The 19,585-nt window shown below is 32.6% G+C and overlaps 1 protein-coding gene and 1 long non-coding RNA gene across 5 annotated transcripts in view; both read right to left on the reverse strand.

Moving 5' to 3' along the window:
• Nucleotides 1–19,585, reverse strand: part of C15H16orf87 (chromosome 15 C16orf87 homolog) — a 36,190-nt gene that overhangs the window by 10,478 nt on the left and 6,127 nt on the right. For 2 of the 4 annotated variants that reach the window (XM_078032251.1, XM_078032249.1), the window contains 3 exons: nt 19,227–19,323; nt 3,531–3,713; nt 762–823 (listed from right to left, as the gene is read on the reverse strand). In XM_078032251.1, the coding sequence (XP_077888377.1) occupies nt 762–823; nt 3,531–3,713; nt 19,227–19,323 (342 nt within the window). The remainder of the gene's footprint in view (nt 1–761; nt 824–3,530; nt 3,714–19,226; nt 19,324–19,585) is intronic. The other 2 variants (XM_078032250.1, XM_005318142.5) reach the window with 2 other exon arrangements.
• On the reverse strand, nt 6,139–19,220 carry LOC144370842 (uncharacterized). Its single transcript, XR_013430847.1, has 2 exons — nt 17,927–19,220; nt 6,139–17,691 (listed from the first exon to the last, which is right to left on the reverse strand). It is a non-coding gene; the product is annotated as an uncharacterized LOC144370842 (long non-coding RNA).

Raw genomic sequence — 19,585 nt, forward strand, 5'->3', positions numbered from 1 at the left:
TGATTTCTATTTCCATAAGATTCTCTTACTAAACTTTATATAAATGGCATCATATAATATGTTCTCTTCTGTCTAGCTTCTTTCAATGTTTTAAAAATTCATCAATGGTATTAATAATAATAATTTGTTCCTTGCTAGACAATATTTCACTGTATTCCAATATCATTTTGATTCTTTCCTCTTTTTCTGAAAACCTAAATAATTTTTCTCTTTCTAGAGATATATAATATGAAGAAACACTGAGGTATCATTTCTATTTTTAACCATCCTTTAGATTGGGAATTTCACAGGTTCTCTTAATATAGAAACTAAAGCTCCTTCAGGTTTGGGAACATTTCTTGAATTGTTTCATTGAAGACTTCCTTCTCCTCCATCTTCTGTGTTTTTTAGGGTTTTTTTCCTTTCTGAAACTGATTATTTATAGATGTTAGACCTGAGAATTTATTATCTTTTCCATCTTATTTTTTTAACCTCTTTTCCTATTACTATTCTTTCTGGAACTTTTCTTCAATTTTATCTTTAAATTTTCTATTAAGGTTTTTCATTTCTGAGAATCATATATGCTTTGGGTGCTTCTGAATATTTTCAAGTTTATATTTTGAAGTTCCTCAGGTACCTTTTTGACCTCTGTAATTGCCTTTCAAAAATTATTTGGTCTAGTTTCATGATTATATCTTCTTTTGCTAAAGATTATTAATGATAGTTTTGATTTTTTTCTTCTCCAAGCAAAGACTTGTTTTCTCTAAGTTATTTCTTCATACCTTTTGATTTAGTCTCAGCCTTTCACATATTAGATACTTTCTTCCAGGTAGCTGGGCTATTCCTGGTAAAGTTCACATTTAGAAGTATTAGCAAAAAAGGTGATTAGAAGCATGTACACATATGTGGAACTTGACTGTGAAAGAATGAATGACAGTATTTTATTTTAGGCTTTTTCTCCTGGGCTCTTGAGATTCCCTAGAGAAGATTATTTCTGATCTCTTATTTGGAACACAACTCAACATTTACCAAGAACTCAGTATCAACCAAGAACTCAATATTTACCAAGTCAAATTTTCACCTAATGTTCCTAAGATAAATATAGTAGCCCTCCCTCAACTATGTCTGGTGTTCCCTAGAGACTTTGTTTTAACTTATACTTTTCAAAGATAAACTTGTAGGAGGTGGAGGGAATAAGGATATTTTCCTTTTCCATTTTTCCTTCTTCCTATCCTTTTTCAAAATCAAAAAGGATAATTTTTAAAGTTTTGGTTTTTTAGACACATTGTAAGATTTTTTCCTTAAATCATATATTTAAAATGAAAGTTAAAACTTGCTTCAAAAATTTTAAGTGTCCTTTAAGAGTAGTGACTCAACAAAAACAGAATTAAACCAAATAGCTACTCAGTCACAGAAGCATTACCAAAGAATCTATTCCAAAATATACAGACATTTCAATAGTTTGTAATTTCTATCCATATATTTAGAGAATAATGGTCTACATTAACAACTGGAAAACTACAATCTGGGTGCCAAATCTCACCCATCTCCTGTTTTTGTAGCTAATTTCCATCTATAATGACAAAGTAAAGTAGTTGTGACAGAGATTGCATGGTACACAAAGTCTAAAATATTTACTATCTGCCTCTTTACAGAAAAAGTTTGCTGAATTCCAGTCTAAAAGTAAAAGATTGCAGATTATGCTGTAGAAATTGCTTTGAGCATTTTCCTACAATGTGTATTAAAAGTAAATAAATTTAAAAAGCACATATTACTCTTGAAATAGCTTCCTTAAAAGTTTTCTATAATACACTAAAATACCACCTGAGAAATTTTACAGCCAAATAAATGCTTCTTTTTTCAAGTTATCATGAAATAAATATTCAAGCCTGTATATGTAAAGTCTTAGCAAAACTATTCAGACTTTATTTCCTCAACTAAAAGACTGTCATTATGTTTTCTTATCTCTTCTTACCATCAGAAGAATTTCCTTCTCTATTCTTTCATTTACATTCCCTTTACATCAACTGAAAAAAATATGTTGTTCTCTGGACCAAGCAATATTTCCCTTTTTTCTTCTCTGTTGACTTTTCTTTACCCAGTTTCCTTTCTAAAATAACCTTTTGACATAAATATTCTGATGATCTGTTAAATAAGCACATTCAAATTAAGCAAATAACTCAAAACGCTCTAGAAGAACATAATTGAAAAAGGAAAGAGAAAAAAAACAGTAAAATTATCCAAGGAATTAAAGATCCCAAGTACAGTCTTCATGGATAGTCAATTTATGATATAAACATCATTCCTTTAGTCACACCATCTTAAGACACCTTTGATAAAAATTAGGACAGCTATACCAATGAAGTTATTTTCTCCAACAGTACTAACTTCATTCAAATAAAAACATACAAAACCTAGAGAAATGGTAAACAGAATATCCTCAGTGTTTCAAATAACAACAGTATATATTTACGCAGGAAGCACTTGAGTATCTAACACAGAACAACTAAAAATAGCAAAGCATAATTCACAAATAATATTAAGAAACTATAAATGCATTTCACTACAGATGAAATCATTTTGACAGAGGTTTTTAAAGAATTATAAAGAGTATCCCTTTTTCATTTTTTATTGGCTTTGAAAATCTCAATTTAAAAAAGACATTCATGGGCATATAGGTATTCATTTTACTAGTTTCCCTATTGTTGAATATGTTGAAATTTTCCATGATAAAAAGTTTTTTAAATGACATATACATCAAAGAAAAAAAAAGTTGAAGTTTTAGTTCAAGTTATTTGTAGACTACTTATAAGGAAAAAGGAGAAGACCTATAAAGAGAAACAGAAATACATTTTGGATCAAGAAGAATTCACCTAATTTTAACAAAACCTGCCTCAATGCAGGGAGCACATAAAATCTCCCAATAAACATTTTAAAAATTCATACCAAAAACACTTCAAACATTAAATGTTTAAAACTCATGGCATAATAGTTTAAAATAAGTCTTAAAAGAACTTTGACTTGAGGTTTTTTTTTTTTTTAAAGTACAATGATTTTAATATGCTTCTCAAGGATGTTATATACAAATTATTATCTCTGGCTGGGCACAGTGGAATGTCTGTATTTCCAGCAACTTGGGAAGGCTGAGGCAGGAGGATCACAAGTTAGAGGCCAGCATGGGCTATTTAGACTCTTTCTCAAAATAAAAATTTTAAAAAGGGCTGGACATATATGTAGCTCAGTGGTAGAGAGTTCCTGGGTTAAATCCCCAGTACCATGAAACAAAAACAAAAAACTTTATCTGTGTATTTTACTAATACCAGTTTATAGCAAAGTGGATTTTACCTAATCTAAATCTTTCCAATAAGAATTTGTGTGAGTTTTTTAACTAAGCATCTACCATAGAGGAAATATTTCAAACTAAAATATAGATGTGATTTTAAGTCCAGAAGCTCATGCCGGACTCCACTTTCTTCACTACTATCTAATTAAGATCTCTGACCAATTTTAATACTGGGGGGAAAAAAAAAGCTGCTTGAATTTATTCATACCTCTTTCTTCCTCATGTTTTTTGGCAGATGCACTTTTAGGTCTTCCTCTTCCTCGTCTGATATGATCTGAATGGCTGTTACTTCGAGACCTCTTTCTGTTTTCTAAATCTTTATTTACTGTAGAATTTATCTTCTCTCTCCTAACTCTCTCTGTTCGCCTCCTCTTGGCCTCATGCTTGTTTTCTGTATGGGTGAATAAAAGTGATATATTTTAGGGCTTAGCAAGACCTGTTTGTCCTAGACTTGTTTATTCTCTCTTTCTCTTTCTAAATAGCACTAGAATATGCTTCCTGGCATATTTTATAAAACTACAGCAATATATGTTCCCCTAACCCACGAAGGAAAAAGAGAAGCTCAACAGAATTCAGATCCACATTACACATGAGAAGTAGAAAAATTTTGAAAGAGAAAACAAAAGTTTCATTTGACAGCTTTAATTTCAGCCCCTAAAAGTTTGAACAATTCCACAGCAACCTTTCTGCGTTTCTGTTTCCAAACTAAAAATTATAAAAGAAAAGGAATAAAAAGAACTCCATTCCTACCTGAACTATATACTGAAATATGTCAAATATGCAGAAGCAAAACTAATCTTATGTATAACATGCTAAGGTTACAATAAAAATCAAATAGAGGGGCTGGGGTTGTGGCTTAGCAGTAGAGTGCTTGCCTAGCATGTGCTAGGCCTTGGGTTCAATCCTTACCATATAAAAATAATAAATAAAATAAAGGTTGTGTCCAACTACAAGTAAAAAATAGAATATTTAAAAAAATCAAATAGAGAGCACCCACATGAGAGGCAATTACTGATATAAGAGAATGTTGCTCCATAAATAGAATGGCAATAGAGGAACTTTACTAATTTGGTGATTTAATTAACTCAAAAAACCACCCACCCCACTCCAAAAAAATCAAAATGCTGGATAAAAAAAATAATTTAAAGAACAAACAAAAATTCTTTTAATACATACCTTAATTCAAAAGCAAGAAAGAGAATTCCACAAATGCCTAAGATCACAATGGTAAGAGGGCAAAATGAATGGAAAAATTCATATCCCCAGAACTAAAGAAAAACAATTTAAGAGACTATACAGTAAATGTAAAAAGCTATTGTTAAAAATAATAATTATTATCTCTTAGTACTATACTTTTAGAGAATTAGTAAATTCTAGGTCAGAGATTCAACATATACTGGATGATAAAATAACATTTAATTATTCTAGATGGGAAAAGTTATTAATCAGGGCTGTTAAGACTCAGGGTCCAATTTGAAAAGGCTCCCATTGACTATAAGACAATATGAACATCAATAAAATAAAAACAACAACAGACTAAAACATACCAAATATACTTAAAGCCCTGAGTATACAACATTAAAAGTAAAAACTACATGGCCACTGTAGGAAGTTACTGTAAGAATCAATTCATTATTTTGAAAATTTAAAAGGAAAGACAGAATTAGAGTCTCATCATTTTTCAATCTGATCTGAGCACTAAACATTAATAACTGCTAACATCACTCAAAGAGAAATAAGCAGACTTTAAATGCCTACTAACAGAAATACACATTATTACCTACTAATTATGTAAAAAAAAAAATCCAGTCTCATCACCATTAGATCCAACTTACAACATTAAAAAAAAAACAAAACTAAAAGAACCTATACCATGGCTATAAGAGTACATTCAAAGGGACAGGTAAAGCAGCTTTTCAACATACAACTTATAAGGGGAAAAGAAAGAAAACAGTAGATAAAAAGAGAACTAAAAATACATCACCCATATGAAGACATGAATCGTGTGACTCTACTTTGTGTACAACCAGAGACATAAAAAATTGTGCTCTATATGTGTAGTAGGAGTTGAAATGCATTCTGCTGTCATATATAACAAATTAGAATAAAATTTTAAAAAATACACCACCCATATGTAATTTATGGAACTTACTTGGAATCTTTTTTTTCAAAACTTTAAAATCATTTAAGAGTAAAGTAAAAATTTGAACACAATTTGGACACCTGATATTAACAAATGATTGTTAATTTTTTATGTTATAATGAATGGTATTATGTTAGTTTTTAAAGGTCTATCTTTTAGAATCCTGAAATTATACGATATTTGCTTCAAAACAATAATCAAGGGAAGAGGTTGTAGGTATGGATAAGTCAGGGTTGATTACAGTCTACTTTTTTGTATGTTTAGAATTTCTCAAAAAAAAAAAAAGGTTAAAAGAAAGTGATAAGTAATACTTTACACAGTACTCCTCTCAAGGTTTAACAGTGAATTCAGGTTTGTTTCTTCAGCTACCCGCCCATCTCTGCAAATTTCTTCACAACCACACTCTCAAAGAGGTGCCTGTACTTTCTCACCTCCCATTTACTCTTCAATCCATGCTAGTAAACAGTTCTCAATTCAGTGAAATTGAACATCAAGCACACACACACAAAAAAACTTCTATTTTCAAATCAACTTCAATTTGAGAAACTTCACTTTTTATCATCTTAAACCATCTTTCAAAAAATTCAATAAGGATGACCACTCCACTCCTTGAAATTATTTCTTCACTGGATTTTCAGGCTCTTTAGATTTCCCAGCCATTCCTCTTTATTACTTTTGCTGTGTTCCCTTCCCTAGGTGCTTTCTCAATCTCTAATGTTAAAGCCCCAAGGACCTGTTCTAAGCTCTTTTTCCTTTATCATTTTATTTTAACTTTTACAGACGCATAGTTTCAAACACTACTGTTATGGTAGCTTCAAAGTTTATATCTTCTGCTCTAATCTCTTCCCTAAACTGCCAGACAACTTCACTTATATTAAGTATTTTAAATGTATTAAAAATAATTTGCTTCCTCTTTCCAATTTGCTTATTCTCCAAACTTCATCATATTAGTAAAAAAAAAAAAAAACACCAACCAGTTGCACAAGCCAACTGATTCATCTCACTTCTTATACCTCCATAAAGGTCCATTCATACTCTTTCCAAAATATATCCATAATCTTCATTTCTCCATGTGCAACATCCTAATCAAACCCTTTCTCTACATAGCAGCCAATATTATCTTTTTTAAAAAAAATTGTACATCTTTCCTTCATGAAGGCCTTTCATTAGCTTTGAAAATGATGAAAAGACTTTCATTGGTTTTCCACTGTTTAGAATTAAGATTCCTAACCACAAGTTCCTGTAAGATCCAACATTCATCTTTCTCTCCAATTCTATTGCATACTACACCACATCATTAACTACAATCTAGACATACCTTTTTTTAATAAAACAAGCTCCTCCCTCTGTCTGAGTCTATAATAATCCTGTAATTATAATTAATCCTCCTGCCTAGAGCTCTCCTCAAAGAGTCTTCATGAGACTGGCTTTCTCCCTTCAGATATCCATCTATATGTTCCTAACTGTTTTGGGGGTTTATTTGTTTTGTTTTCTGTGATGCTAGGGATTGAACACAGAGCCTTGAGCACATAAGTAAGCACTCTACCACTGAGCTACACCTCCAGCCCAACCATCAATTTATTTGTCACTCCCTCTGAATCTCCCAACCAACTTACTTCCTATCATCTCCTACTGCAATCTATAATATATTTACTAATATGTTTAATGTCTCCCTCATCAAAATATACTTTATGAAAGTGGGATTCCGTTGTCTTTTTCACAGAATGTAGAACATAAACTCCACATATTAAGTATTACCAAATAAATAAAATCAGACTCAGTATACGCATTTTCCTCACCACCACCTCAAAATTCCACTGAAATAAAGGTAAATGTGAGAAAAGGAGAAAAGGGAAAATAAATTTGTGCTGGAAACAAAGAAAAGGTGCTATTAGTGATTCAAAAATTACATAATTTCAGCAAAGTAGAAAGCCAATGGTTCTGATTAAGAAATCAGGATAGAGGGCTAGAGCTGGAGCTCAGTAGAAGAACACTTGCCTAGTACTTGTGAGGCACTGGATTCAATCCTTAGCACCTCATATAAATAGACAAATAAAATAAAGGCATTTCCAACTACCAAAGCAAAAAAAGAAAAAGAAATGAAACTAGATAGAAGTATAACCCAAAATAGGAATAAATTATAGCTCCTATAGAAGGGAGAGAGTTGTTCTTACTAAGAGAGTCCTAAAGATATTTCCAGAACACAATAAAAAGTACAGAAATGGAAAGCAGGCCCCTGCATGATCATCAGAAAAACTAGAACTATTGCACAATAACTGAATCTATATACAGAGAGCAACTAACATACAGAAATAAAATGCAAAAAACAGAGTAATGTGCAAGAGAACTTTAAGCCTTAACAGAAAAAGGCAACTCCTCACAAGAATGAAATACTCTATGAGATTTCACATCCTGTTCCACAATGAAGCTTTGCTTATTTTAGTAATAATAAGGATATTACTAAGCAGTATCCTGCATGCTCACCTAATGCACATCCAAAATTGCTGCTAAACTCCTCCCAATTATACACTAATAAAAACTGTTATTAAAACAGCCCCTTAAAGGGGCTGGAGTTGTGACTCAGTGGTAGAGTGCTTGCCTGGCATATGTAAGGCCCTAAGTTCAATCCTCAGCACCATAAATAAATAAATAAATAAATAAATAAATAAATAAATAAATAAATAAATAAAAGATAAATCGACGATGAAAAAACCAGACCTTTAAAATAATGTTGAATTTTCATGCAGTTATCCATAATGATAAACTGCGCTTCACATATAAATATTATGTGAACAGGCAATCAAGGATTACCAACAATTTGAGGAAAATAAAAAGTATGAGAGAAGGATCAAGGAAACAAGAATAAAATTTTAAAACATTCTATTATTGTGTATCTTCGGAAAGCTATGAAAGGAGATTATATTGTTAAAGAATAAGATTCTTGTGCATAAACAGAAAAATCTATTCCAAAATTCATATGAAATCAATCTTAAAAATGTACAAGTAAAGAGATTTCACACTCCCTTCTTTTCAAAACTTACTACAAAACTAGAGTAATCAAAATAGTGTAGTATTAACATAAAGACAAACATACAGATCAAAGGAAAACAAAGAGTTCACAAACACATATATGGTCACATGACTTTTAATAAAACTTTAAGAATCCTTCACTGAGGAAAGGACAGTATTTTTAATAAGTTATGATAGGAAAACTGGATATCCACATGCAAAAGAATTAAACTGGATCCTTACAACATATACCAAACTCAAAATGAGTCAAAGATCTAAACATAAACTATTAAACATAAAACTATTAGAAAAAATATAATGGAACTGTTTCATGACATTTAATTTTGGCAATAACTTCTTTAATACAATATAAAAAACACAGCAACTAAAGAAAAACAGACAAATGGGACTTTATCAAAATTAAAAGGTTTCTGGAGCTGGGGTTGTGGCTCAGTGGTTTAGTGCTTCTGTAGCATGTGTGAGAAAATGGGTTCAATTCTCAGCACCACATATAAATAAATGAACAAAATAAAGGGCCACCAATGTCTAAAAAAAGTATTTTTTAAAAAATTAAAAGGTTTTGGGTTGATGATGTGGCCCAGCTGCAAAGTACTTGCCTAGAGCATACACAAGTTGCAGAGGCTCAATTCCCAGCAAACAAACAAACAAACAAATTAGCATAGTGTAAACTTGCAATCCCAGCAGGTCAGGAGACTGAGGCAGGAAGATGACCTGTCTCAAAATAAAAAAATAAAAAGGACTGGAGATGTGGCTAAGCACCCCTAGGTTCAATCCCTAGCACCCTACCCCACCCCGAAAAAAAAACTAAACTAAAAACTATTGTGCATTAACAGACACTATCAACAGTGAAAAGTCAACACGTGGAACAAGAAAAAATTTTCAAATCACTATTAACAGATAAGGGATTAATATCAAGAATATATATATATGTACATCTATGTAGAATTCCTACAACTCAATAATAAATAAACGACTTAAGAATGGGCATGAGGGGGCTGGCATTGTGGCTCAGTGGCAGAACACGTCTCACACATACATGTAAGGCACTGGGTTCAATCCTCAGCACCACATAACAATAAATAAAAAAATAAAGATTTTAAAAAAATGGGCAGAGGACTTGAATAAACATTTCTCCAAAGAAGATCTACAAATGCCAACAAGCAAATGAAAAAATATTCAACATCACTTATCAAAATAGTTTGCCCAGCTCAGTGTACCCAAATACACACAGGTTCAAAATGCCTAAGGAGAAGGGTTATTTCTGTTCAGCGTCCCCAGCCTCAACATAATGTTCATCCTCAAGGATTGCAAAAGTATTCAGATTTTATAAATCCAAATGTCTTAAAAACTTTATAAAAGAAGCATAATTCTCACAAAGTCAGGTGGTCTAAAGATTCCAGAAAGCTTTAGTGGTAAGGATCTGGATAATTTATTTGAATTTGAAAAACAGACATTAACCTGTCAAATACCAGCAAGAGCTTCAGAACAAAAACTAATAATATAGTGAAGACAATTAAAGATATTAATCAGAAATGGCAAGCTGATTTTATAATGAACAGATTAGAGAAAAATAAAGAACTATACAAAGTTCAGGACATCAAAGAAGTCAAGGCAAAATATCCACCTTATCCAGGCCTCTCTTGCAGGCAAGGCAAAACAGCTGAAACAAACAAACAAAAAAAAAATGGTATAGCAGTTACAAAAGGATGTGCACATGCAGGACAATTTTTAAAAATCTCATTGTATGTAGCCATTTCTACAGTAGGTGCATTTAAAAATCTCCTTTGGACACTTAGAACTTCTAAATTATTGATTTTTACATAAGGCCTCTCAAATGAAAAGTGATTAAAAACCCTTCTTTCCTACACTTTCCGCAAAGCATCAGATTATGGATATCAGATAACATCTCAGTCTTAAATATTCACTGGTAGATGTGCTTATATAAGTAATGAAAAATCTGTTTGTAAATGCAGAAGTGAATTGTGGACAAAAATTATTATGCCAATTGGATAATTGGAAGTAGTAAGTATTTATGTAATAACCAGTTATAAAAATTCATATCTAATGATCCATAAAACACAATTTTCTTTCCAGTAAAATGTTCCCTTCGTTAATGTTATAGAAAGGGAGATACAACAAGGAACTAACAATTTATAAGAATCTCAGTATTTTCTATTTTGGTTTACTAGCTTCTTAAAAGAGCCTGATAATATACAAGAAAGAGAAATGAAGGAAAGATCCAAAAAATCTAAAACATGAAACAGAATTGCTAATTATCTACTATACATTATCCTACAGGTAAGATGGTCAGAAAATTTAGTTTTGACCAATAACGTGTAAGTGGCACTGGGTTAGGTTTCCAGATTTTTTTTCCCCAAAGATATAAGGATGGTTAGTCTCTCTGCCCTTCTCCCTTCTTCTTGCTTAGAATGTTTACGGGATTCCTGGAGGTATAATAGTTAACTTATAACAAAGAATATGAAAGCCCCATCTTCTCAGGACAGAAGAAAAGAACCTAGATATTTATCCTGTACAGCTTGGCTTCATCCTTCACTGAACGGGGAAAAATAAACTATTTGTCCAACACTGTATCAATTTCTATGGTCTGTAATACTGACACATCACCCAAAATATCAGTATATATATTGCAACAAGAAAAGAGAACAAGGAAAAAGAAATAATAGATTAAAAACTGCCTTGATAGAAAGATTTTAGCCTTCAGATGAAAATAACCCACTTTCTTCTTCTTCTTCTTTTTTTTTTTTTTTTTGTGTGTGTGTGTTTGTATGTATGTGCGGGTGGGGATTGGTTATGTGTTGCTGGGAATGGAACCTGAGGCCTTGCACATGCTAAGGAGGCAGGCATTCTACCACTGATCTACAGGCCAGCCCCAGAGAGTACTCACTGAGTACCAAGGAAGAACATCAAAGTGAATGCAAAATATTCACAAGGAAAGATAGAATGTACCATCACATTCCTTTTCTGAAAGGTTGTTCCCATATATATAACAATTACTGAGAAATGTATTCCAGAAACAAAAATATGTGAAGTAAGAAAAACATGTGTATATGAGAAAAAGCAGAATTATCTTGGGAGCATAGTAGAAAGAAATCCTAATCACACAGCTGTGAAGCAAACTTAAAAACAGTCTTAATTACAAGTCAGAGGAGTCTATGAAAATGTCTTCAAGATGAATATAGACATCTATATATATCATTAAAAGCCTAAAACCATAAGTTCAGAGGCGAAGGTATTTGGTTTTGTTTTTTTTTAATCCACAGGTGAAAAGATAAGTGTATAAAAGCTATGTTCCATGTTTTAATGTATAGCAATTTAAATATATAAGGAGAACAACATTTTCTGAAATAACAATACCACATCTCCTTTTCAGAGTTAAGGACTACTTCTAAATTATTAATATTCAATCTCTTTGAGTTTACAAAAGGGACTGATGATTTCTTCATTTTTAACTAAAGTGAATTTGCCATTTTCAGACATTTTATCAGCTTTGCCTGTTAATTTATCTTTAAGAATAATTTGGAAAATTTATTATTTTTATTCCTTTATTTTCTTCTCCCAATTAAAAATGGGGAGGTATTTTGACTAAGTTTACAGTAAAACATATACTCACTGAGAAATATAGAGTTAAAATACTAATAAGCAATTTCTTTTTGTACCAGGTGAACCCTTTTTCTTCATCTATAGAGGAAGTCTTTTGTGGATTAGTACCTCATTTAGAATTTCATTTTACTTTTGCTTTCATAAGGCTTATAATTAAATTTTAGAAAGGAAAATATATAGCCACAGTAATTAAATGCAGAATGGCACCTCTGATGTTACTAACCACTTGAAATCTCCTCTGGTAAACCAAACTTAAAGATCTAGAACAAAATGAGTTAATTAATGGTCCCTTGACCAAATATTTGATTAGAAACTACCACAAAGCTCAAAACTCACAGTACAAACACTCCCAACACAATGTTTCTTTAATCCCTCTTTTAACCTATTTTATTCTATAAACAGTTGTGGAACACAAAGATTTAAATTGGGCAAGAAACATAACACGGTAACTGAAATAATATTTGAATATTCACTGAGTTGAAAAATTGGGACTTGATGGGTCAAAGAAATTTCTTCAAATTGCCAATTTCAAGTTAAATTTCAAGGCTACTTTTTAAATTCTCAACTATTCAATTTAAAAATTAAGTCCTAATTTCAAAAACTTACCTCAATTTCATACAAAAATAAATAAATAAATGAACTGACATATATTTAACTCACTTGGAAAGGCATCAAAGAATAATTAATTGTCTGAGGTTCTAGGAACTTTTACAAAACACTGTGCACTTTTTTCTTTTTGATTGTGGGGATTGAAATCAGGAGCACTTTACCACTGAGTGGCATCCCCAGCCCTTTTGTTTTTTATTTTGAAACAGGGTCTCACTAAGTTGCTTAAGTCTTCACTAAATTGCTGAGGCTGGCCTCAAACTTGTAATCCTCCTGCCTCATCCTCTAGAGTCACTGGGATTACAGGCATGCTCCACCTGAATGCTCAGCTGAAAACACTATAGTTAGTCTGTAATACTGACATATCACCCAATATACTTCTTAACACAGTTTTATTTGTAACACTCATTTCTCCCTTTCACCAAAATTAATTTTAAACCTTTAAAAAGTCTTAATTTCTACAATAGATTATTTATACATATTTTCCATTAGATTAAGTTTTATAGTGTTATTCTACTTTCTCTTTATTTCTCTGTATTATGAAGGTATATTTCAAAAATAAGAGTTCTGAACAATTCATACCTAAATAAATCTACACAACCTATCAGATTATTTTCCTCCTACACAACATAAAAATTGTATATGAAGGGCTGGGGATGTGGCTCAAGGGATAGCATGCTCGCCTGGCAGGCGCAGGGCGCTGGGTTTGATCCTCAGCACCACATAAAAATAAAGATGTTGTATCCACTGAAAACTAAAAAATAAATATTAAAAAAATTTACTGATTAATATCACATACAGAAATCATTTGGTGGGGCTGGAGGTATAGCTCACTGGTAGAACACTTGCCTAGCATGTTTGAGTCCCTGGGTTTTATAGCCAGTACGGAGAAGAAAATTTTTAGTGGGGTTTTAAAAATCAAATGAGCTCATGCTACAAGTATTCTTTTGTACTTTTTTCTTAAATTAACAAATTAACACTGTTTTAGAGGTTTTTCCATGTCAGTACATAAAAATCTATATTATTTTTTTTCTATATTGTTCCCTAAAAAACATATCTTACTTTATTTAACCATTTTCCTAATGATGATATCTGGTTTTTTAATAATTTTTGCTATTATAATGTTCTGCCTTAAAATCCTTATACATACTTCTTTGAGTATATAAATAATTATGCTGTTATAGGTCTATTCATAAAAAACCCTCAGATTCTAGGTTATGTGTCTTTAAAACTTTACTATTTTAAGACTGCTCTCCAAACTGGAAATGATAGTGTATGCGTGTTACCACAGCAACTAAGGAGCTGAAGCAGGAAGATTCCAACTTCAGCCTCAGCAACTTAGAGACCCTAAGCAATTCAGTGAGACCCTGTCTCAAAATAAAAAACAAAAGAGTCTGGGGATGTAGCATACTGCTGGGTTCAATCCCCAGTACCTCCCCGACACCACCTCCCAAATTGCTCTCTAAAGAAGTTTTGCCAAGTTATGCTCCTATTAATAATGAAAGTACCTAGGTTTGCCATGTTCATAAAGACAAAGTTCTTTACATTTCTGTCAGACTGTGGTCAAAAAACAGGTATTTCATTTCAACCACACTATTATTAATGAAGTAGATTATCTTTCAGATATTAGCAATTGATTTTCCTTGTAGTGGTCTAGATCCAATTTACAACATTCATTAAGCACTTGATAAACTTTAGTGACTTTAAAATTACACTATTCTCACTCAAGATTCCTTCATGATGGAAAAAAGAATTCTCAAAAATTAGGTGTAGAAGGTACATACATCAACACAATAAAGGCTACCTATGACAACTTATGGCCAACATCATAAAGAATGGTAAAAAACTAAAACTGTTTCCTCTAAGGTCTGGAACAAAACAAGAATATCCAGAAACACTCTTCTTAGCAAGAGCAATTAGGCATGAAAAAGAAGTAAAGAGCATCCATATCAGAAAGGAGGAAGTCAAATTATCCCTCTTAGCAGGTAGTAACATTTAATATGGAGAAAAACCTAGACTCCACTATAAAACTGATAACAAATTCAGTAAAATTGCAGGATACAAAATCAACAAACAAAAAACAGTAGCATTTTATATACTTATAGCATACTTGATGAAAAGGAAATTAAGAAAACAACCCCATTCATACTAGCTACCAAAAATGCAAAACAAAACATCCCAGGAATTAAATTTAGCCAAGAAAGAAAAAGAGCTCTACAGGGAAAATTACAAAACACTGATGAAAGAAAATGAAGATATGGAATGAAGAATGAAAAGATATCCCTTGTGTTCACAGATTAGAAGAATTAATATTTTGGGGGGGGATATAGTTGAATACAATGCCTTTATTTTATTTACTTGTTTTAAAATATCCATATCAAAAGTGACCTACGGATTCAATTCAACCCCCATTGTATTGTGGGGTTGTGGCTCAGTGCACTTGCCTAACACGCATGAGGCACTGGGTTTGATCCCCAGCACCACGTAAAAAAAACTAAATCAACAAAATAAAGGTATTGTGTCCATCTAAAACTAAAAATATTGTTTTAAAAAATGCTAGTGACAGGGGCTGGGGTTGTAGCTCATTGGCTGAGTGCTTGCCTCAAATGCGTAAGACACTAGGTTCCATCCTCAGCACCACATACAAAAATAAATAAGAAAGTATAAAGATACTGTGTCCATCTACAACTAAAAAATAAAATATTTTTAAAAAATGCCAATGACATTCTTCACCAAAATAGAGGGGAAAATATCATAAAATTCATATGGAAACACAAAAAACCCTGAAGAGCCAAAGCAATTCTGAGCAAAAGGAACAAAGCTGGGTGGAGGCATTACCATAGATGACTTCAAAACATACTACAAGCTACAGTAACCAAACAGTGTGGTACCAGTATAAAACTAACACAGAGATCAATGAAACAACAGAAAACCCAGAAATTAATCCATATACACAGAGTCACCTGATTTTTCAACAAAGGTTGCCAAGTATGTTGTAGGAAGGTTAATCTCTTTATAAATTGTACTGGGAAAATGTATATGTATGTGCAGGAGAATTAAACTGGATCCCTAACTCTCTCCATATATAAAAATCAACTCAAAATGGATCAAAGACCTAAGACCTGAAACTAAAAAACTACTAGAAAAGAGAGGAAACACTTTAAGACATTGGTACAGACAATGATTTTTTTTTGGGGGGGGGAGTAGATAAGATCCCAGAAACATAGGTAATAAAAATCAAAATGGACAAGTGGATTTTTAAAATGGGTGAAGAGCCAGGTGTGGTGGCACATGCCTGTAATCCCAGAAGTTCAGGAGGCTGAGGCAGGAATATCACAAGTTCAGAGCCAGCTCAACCATTCAGCAAGATGGTAAGAAACTTAATGAGACCCTGTCTCAAAATAAAAAACAGGTCTGGGGATGCAACTCAGAGGTTAAGTCCCTTGGGTTCAATTCCTGCTACCAAAAAAAAAAAAAAAAAGGAGGCGGCAAAAAAAATCTAAATAGGCATTCCTCAAAAGAAGATATACAAGTGGCCAATAAGTAGATGAAATGCTTCATATCAAAATCATCAAGTAAATGCAAATTAAAACTACAATGAGATATCATTTACCCATGCTAGAAAGGTTATTATCAAAACAACAAAAAAATTAAGAAATGTTAGTATGGATGTAGAGGAAGAAAACTGTTAAATCATGTTGGTGGAAATGTAAATTAGTATAGCCACTATGGAAAACACTTTGGAGGTCTTCAAGAAACTAAAACTAGAACTATCATACATGATCCAGCAACCCTACTACTGGGTATATATCCATAGAAAATAAAATCAAATGTATCAAAGAGACACCTGCACTCCCATATTTATTGCAGCACAATTCATAATAGTGAAATCCGTATCTTGAAAATCAACCTAAGTGTCCATCAGTGTACAAAAGGGTAGAGCAAATGTGGTATACATAAAATGGAATATTATTCAGCCATAAAAAGAAAGTCATGGCCAGGTGAGGTGGCACACACCTGTAATCCCAGTAGCTTGGAAGTCCAAGGGAGGATTGCAAGTTCAAAGCAAGCCTCAGCAAATGTGAGGCACTAAGCCACTCAGTGAGACCCTGTCTCTGAATAAAATACAAAACAGGGCTAGGGATGTGGCTCAGTGGTTGAGTGCCACTGAGTTCAATCCCTAGTATTCCTCCACAAAAAAGAAAGTCATTTGTGTCTATATATATATACAATTAGAGGGCATCATGTTAAGTGAAATAAACTGGACACATAAAAGACAGTATTGCATATTTTCATCACTCATGTGAAAGCTAAAAAAGTTAATATCTCAAGAATTATAGAACACCGGTCACTAGAGACTAAGAAGGGTAAAGCAGGAGGAGGATAGACAGAAGGTTGGATAAAGGGTACCAAAGTACAGTGTTACACAGGAGGAATTAATTCTAGTATTCTATAGCATAGTAGGGAAACTATACAAACTATACAAAAATTTATGATATATTTCAAAATAATTAGAAGGGTCCAAAGATTCCCAAAACAGAGAAATGAAAATGCTAGAAGAGACAGAAGTGTTAATAACTCAGATTGAGTCATTATACATTACACACATTGCTGTTAAATTCTTTAGGGCTGGGGACTTAGCCCAGTGGTAAAGTGCATGCTTAGCATGCTTAAGGATCTGGGTTCAATTCCCAGTATTACAAATTAATTTTAAAAAATACTTTTAAATTTCTCCTATATACTACAAATTATCTGAAGTAAATCTTTTTTTTTTTTTTTTTTTTTTAGTTTTTAGTTTTAGGTGGATACAATATCTTTATTTTTATGTGGTGCTGAGGATCGAACTCAGTGCTTCATGTGAGCTAGGTGACCACATTACCACCTGAGCCACAATCTTAGCTGCCCAAAGTAAATCTTACTTTTAAGAAATTTAATTATAAATTAAAATCCAGGGATAGCTTCTCCCAACCTTTTATTTTTTTTTTTTTTTTTTTTTTTTTTTTTTTTTTAAGAGAGAGTGAGAGAGAGGGGGACAGAGAGAGAGAGAGAGAGAGAGAATTTTAACATTTATTTATTTTTTCTTAGTTCTCGGCGGACACAACATCTTTGTTGGTATGTGGTGCTGCTGAGGATCGAACCCGGGCCGCACGCATGCCAGGCGAGCGCGCTACCGCTTGAGCCACATCCCCAGCCCCTCTCCCAACCTTTTAAAAACAAAATTCAAATTTGTTACTCTGGTTTACAAAACTCTACATAATATGGCCTGCCTATCCCTCTGGACTCTCAGTCTTCTTATCTTACTGTCTAGGATGTAACCACAGTGGGCATTTTTGTTTCTAAAATTTAAAAACTTTATCCAGCCTTGGAATTTTGCATTTGCTATTTCCATCTGTCAGGAATGTTCCTCTCCCTGACCTCATCATGGCCCACCCCATCTTCCCAGTCAAGCTCAATTAAATATCACCTCCTCAGAGATGCCATCCAGTCAAAAGTAGCCTTCAAGTCACATGCTAGTATGGTACCTTAATTTTCTACAAAGCATTTATCACAAGGTAATATTGCCCATTTATCTGTGCACTATCTTCCTCTGACGAGAATATAAACTCTATAATAGCAGTGAACCAGCATTTAGAGTAAATTCACAGATTTATAACCAAGGTTTAGAACAGCACCCAGCATGTAGGTACTCACTGTGTCTTTGTTATCAGTCTAATCTTATTTTGATACCAGTGTATGAGGCTATGATTTCATCAAAGAATGCTTAACAAAATTTTGTCTTTTACTGAATAAACCCATTTGTCTATATTAACAGAAAAGTAATAAATTCAAATAAGATTATTTTAGACAGTCTCAGAGAATTATGAATAAACAATAAAAAATATATTCACACAAAACCAAGATGTATTTTTTCAGTGACTAGATTAAAAAAAAAAACAACACCACCACCAAAAACCACTTTAGAAATGTTGCAAATTTTACAAGAGCTTTTGGAGGAAAAAACCCAACAGATGAGTAGATAAACAAATTGTGGCATATCTATACAAATATTATTACTAAGTAATAAGAAGAAATTAAACCTTATTGATACATAAAACTTGGGTTGAATCTTAAATAATTGTGATCAGTAAAAGAAACCAGGTTAAGAGTATCATACATACTATATGATTCCATTTAGATGAACAGAGGTAGAAAGCAGCAGTGGTTACTTGGGATGGGGGAAGCAGGAAGGTGGAATTTCAGAGGGAACTAGGATATGTATAATTAATATCAATTACTGCTTAGCTTCTCAAAAAAATAATAAAATTTAAAATAAATATTATTTTATAAACTTTATCAGGAAGGTAGTTAACCATTTAAATGAAATGAACCAATCATAAGCCAATTTCTAACAACTCTTTTTGTGCATGCACTGGCATCAAACCCAAAGCCTCAAGCATGCTAAGGCACTCTACCACTGAGTTACATCCCTCTAATAGCTAATATTTTAATATTAAACTCTATTACCTGTAGAAGATGGTGATTTCTCTGAGTGTTTGGCATTTAAAAGTTTTCTGCTAATAAATATGTAACCACAGGGACATGATTTACATGCAACAGGAACCTGTGGGGAAAAAAAGAAAAATATATTACTTTTTCTATTAGATTTTCAGTGCATATTATCTCCACAAATGAATGATAAGTGGCAATCTGATTTATTTAAACCTTACCTCCTTACAACAAATTATATACATATTCACATTCTCCTAGTGCTTTCTATAAACTCCATACTATACTAATACCATAACAGTAAACACATGACAAATATGTACAGATATGAGTAATCAAGAGAAAACCTTTTCAGGGTCAAAACCAGGGGAGGTACA

Source organism: Ictidomys tridecemlineatus, chromosome 15 (assembly GCF_052094955.1).
Source record: "Ictidomys tridecemlineatus isolate mIctTri1 chromosome 15, mIctTri1.hap1, whole genome shotgun sequence".
Lineage (NCBI taxonomy): Eukaryota > Metazoa > Chordata > Mammalia > Rodentia > Sciuridae > Ictidomys > Ictidomys tridecemlineatus.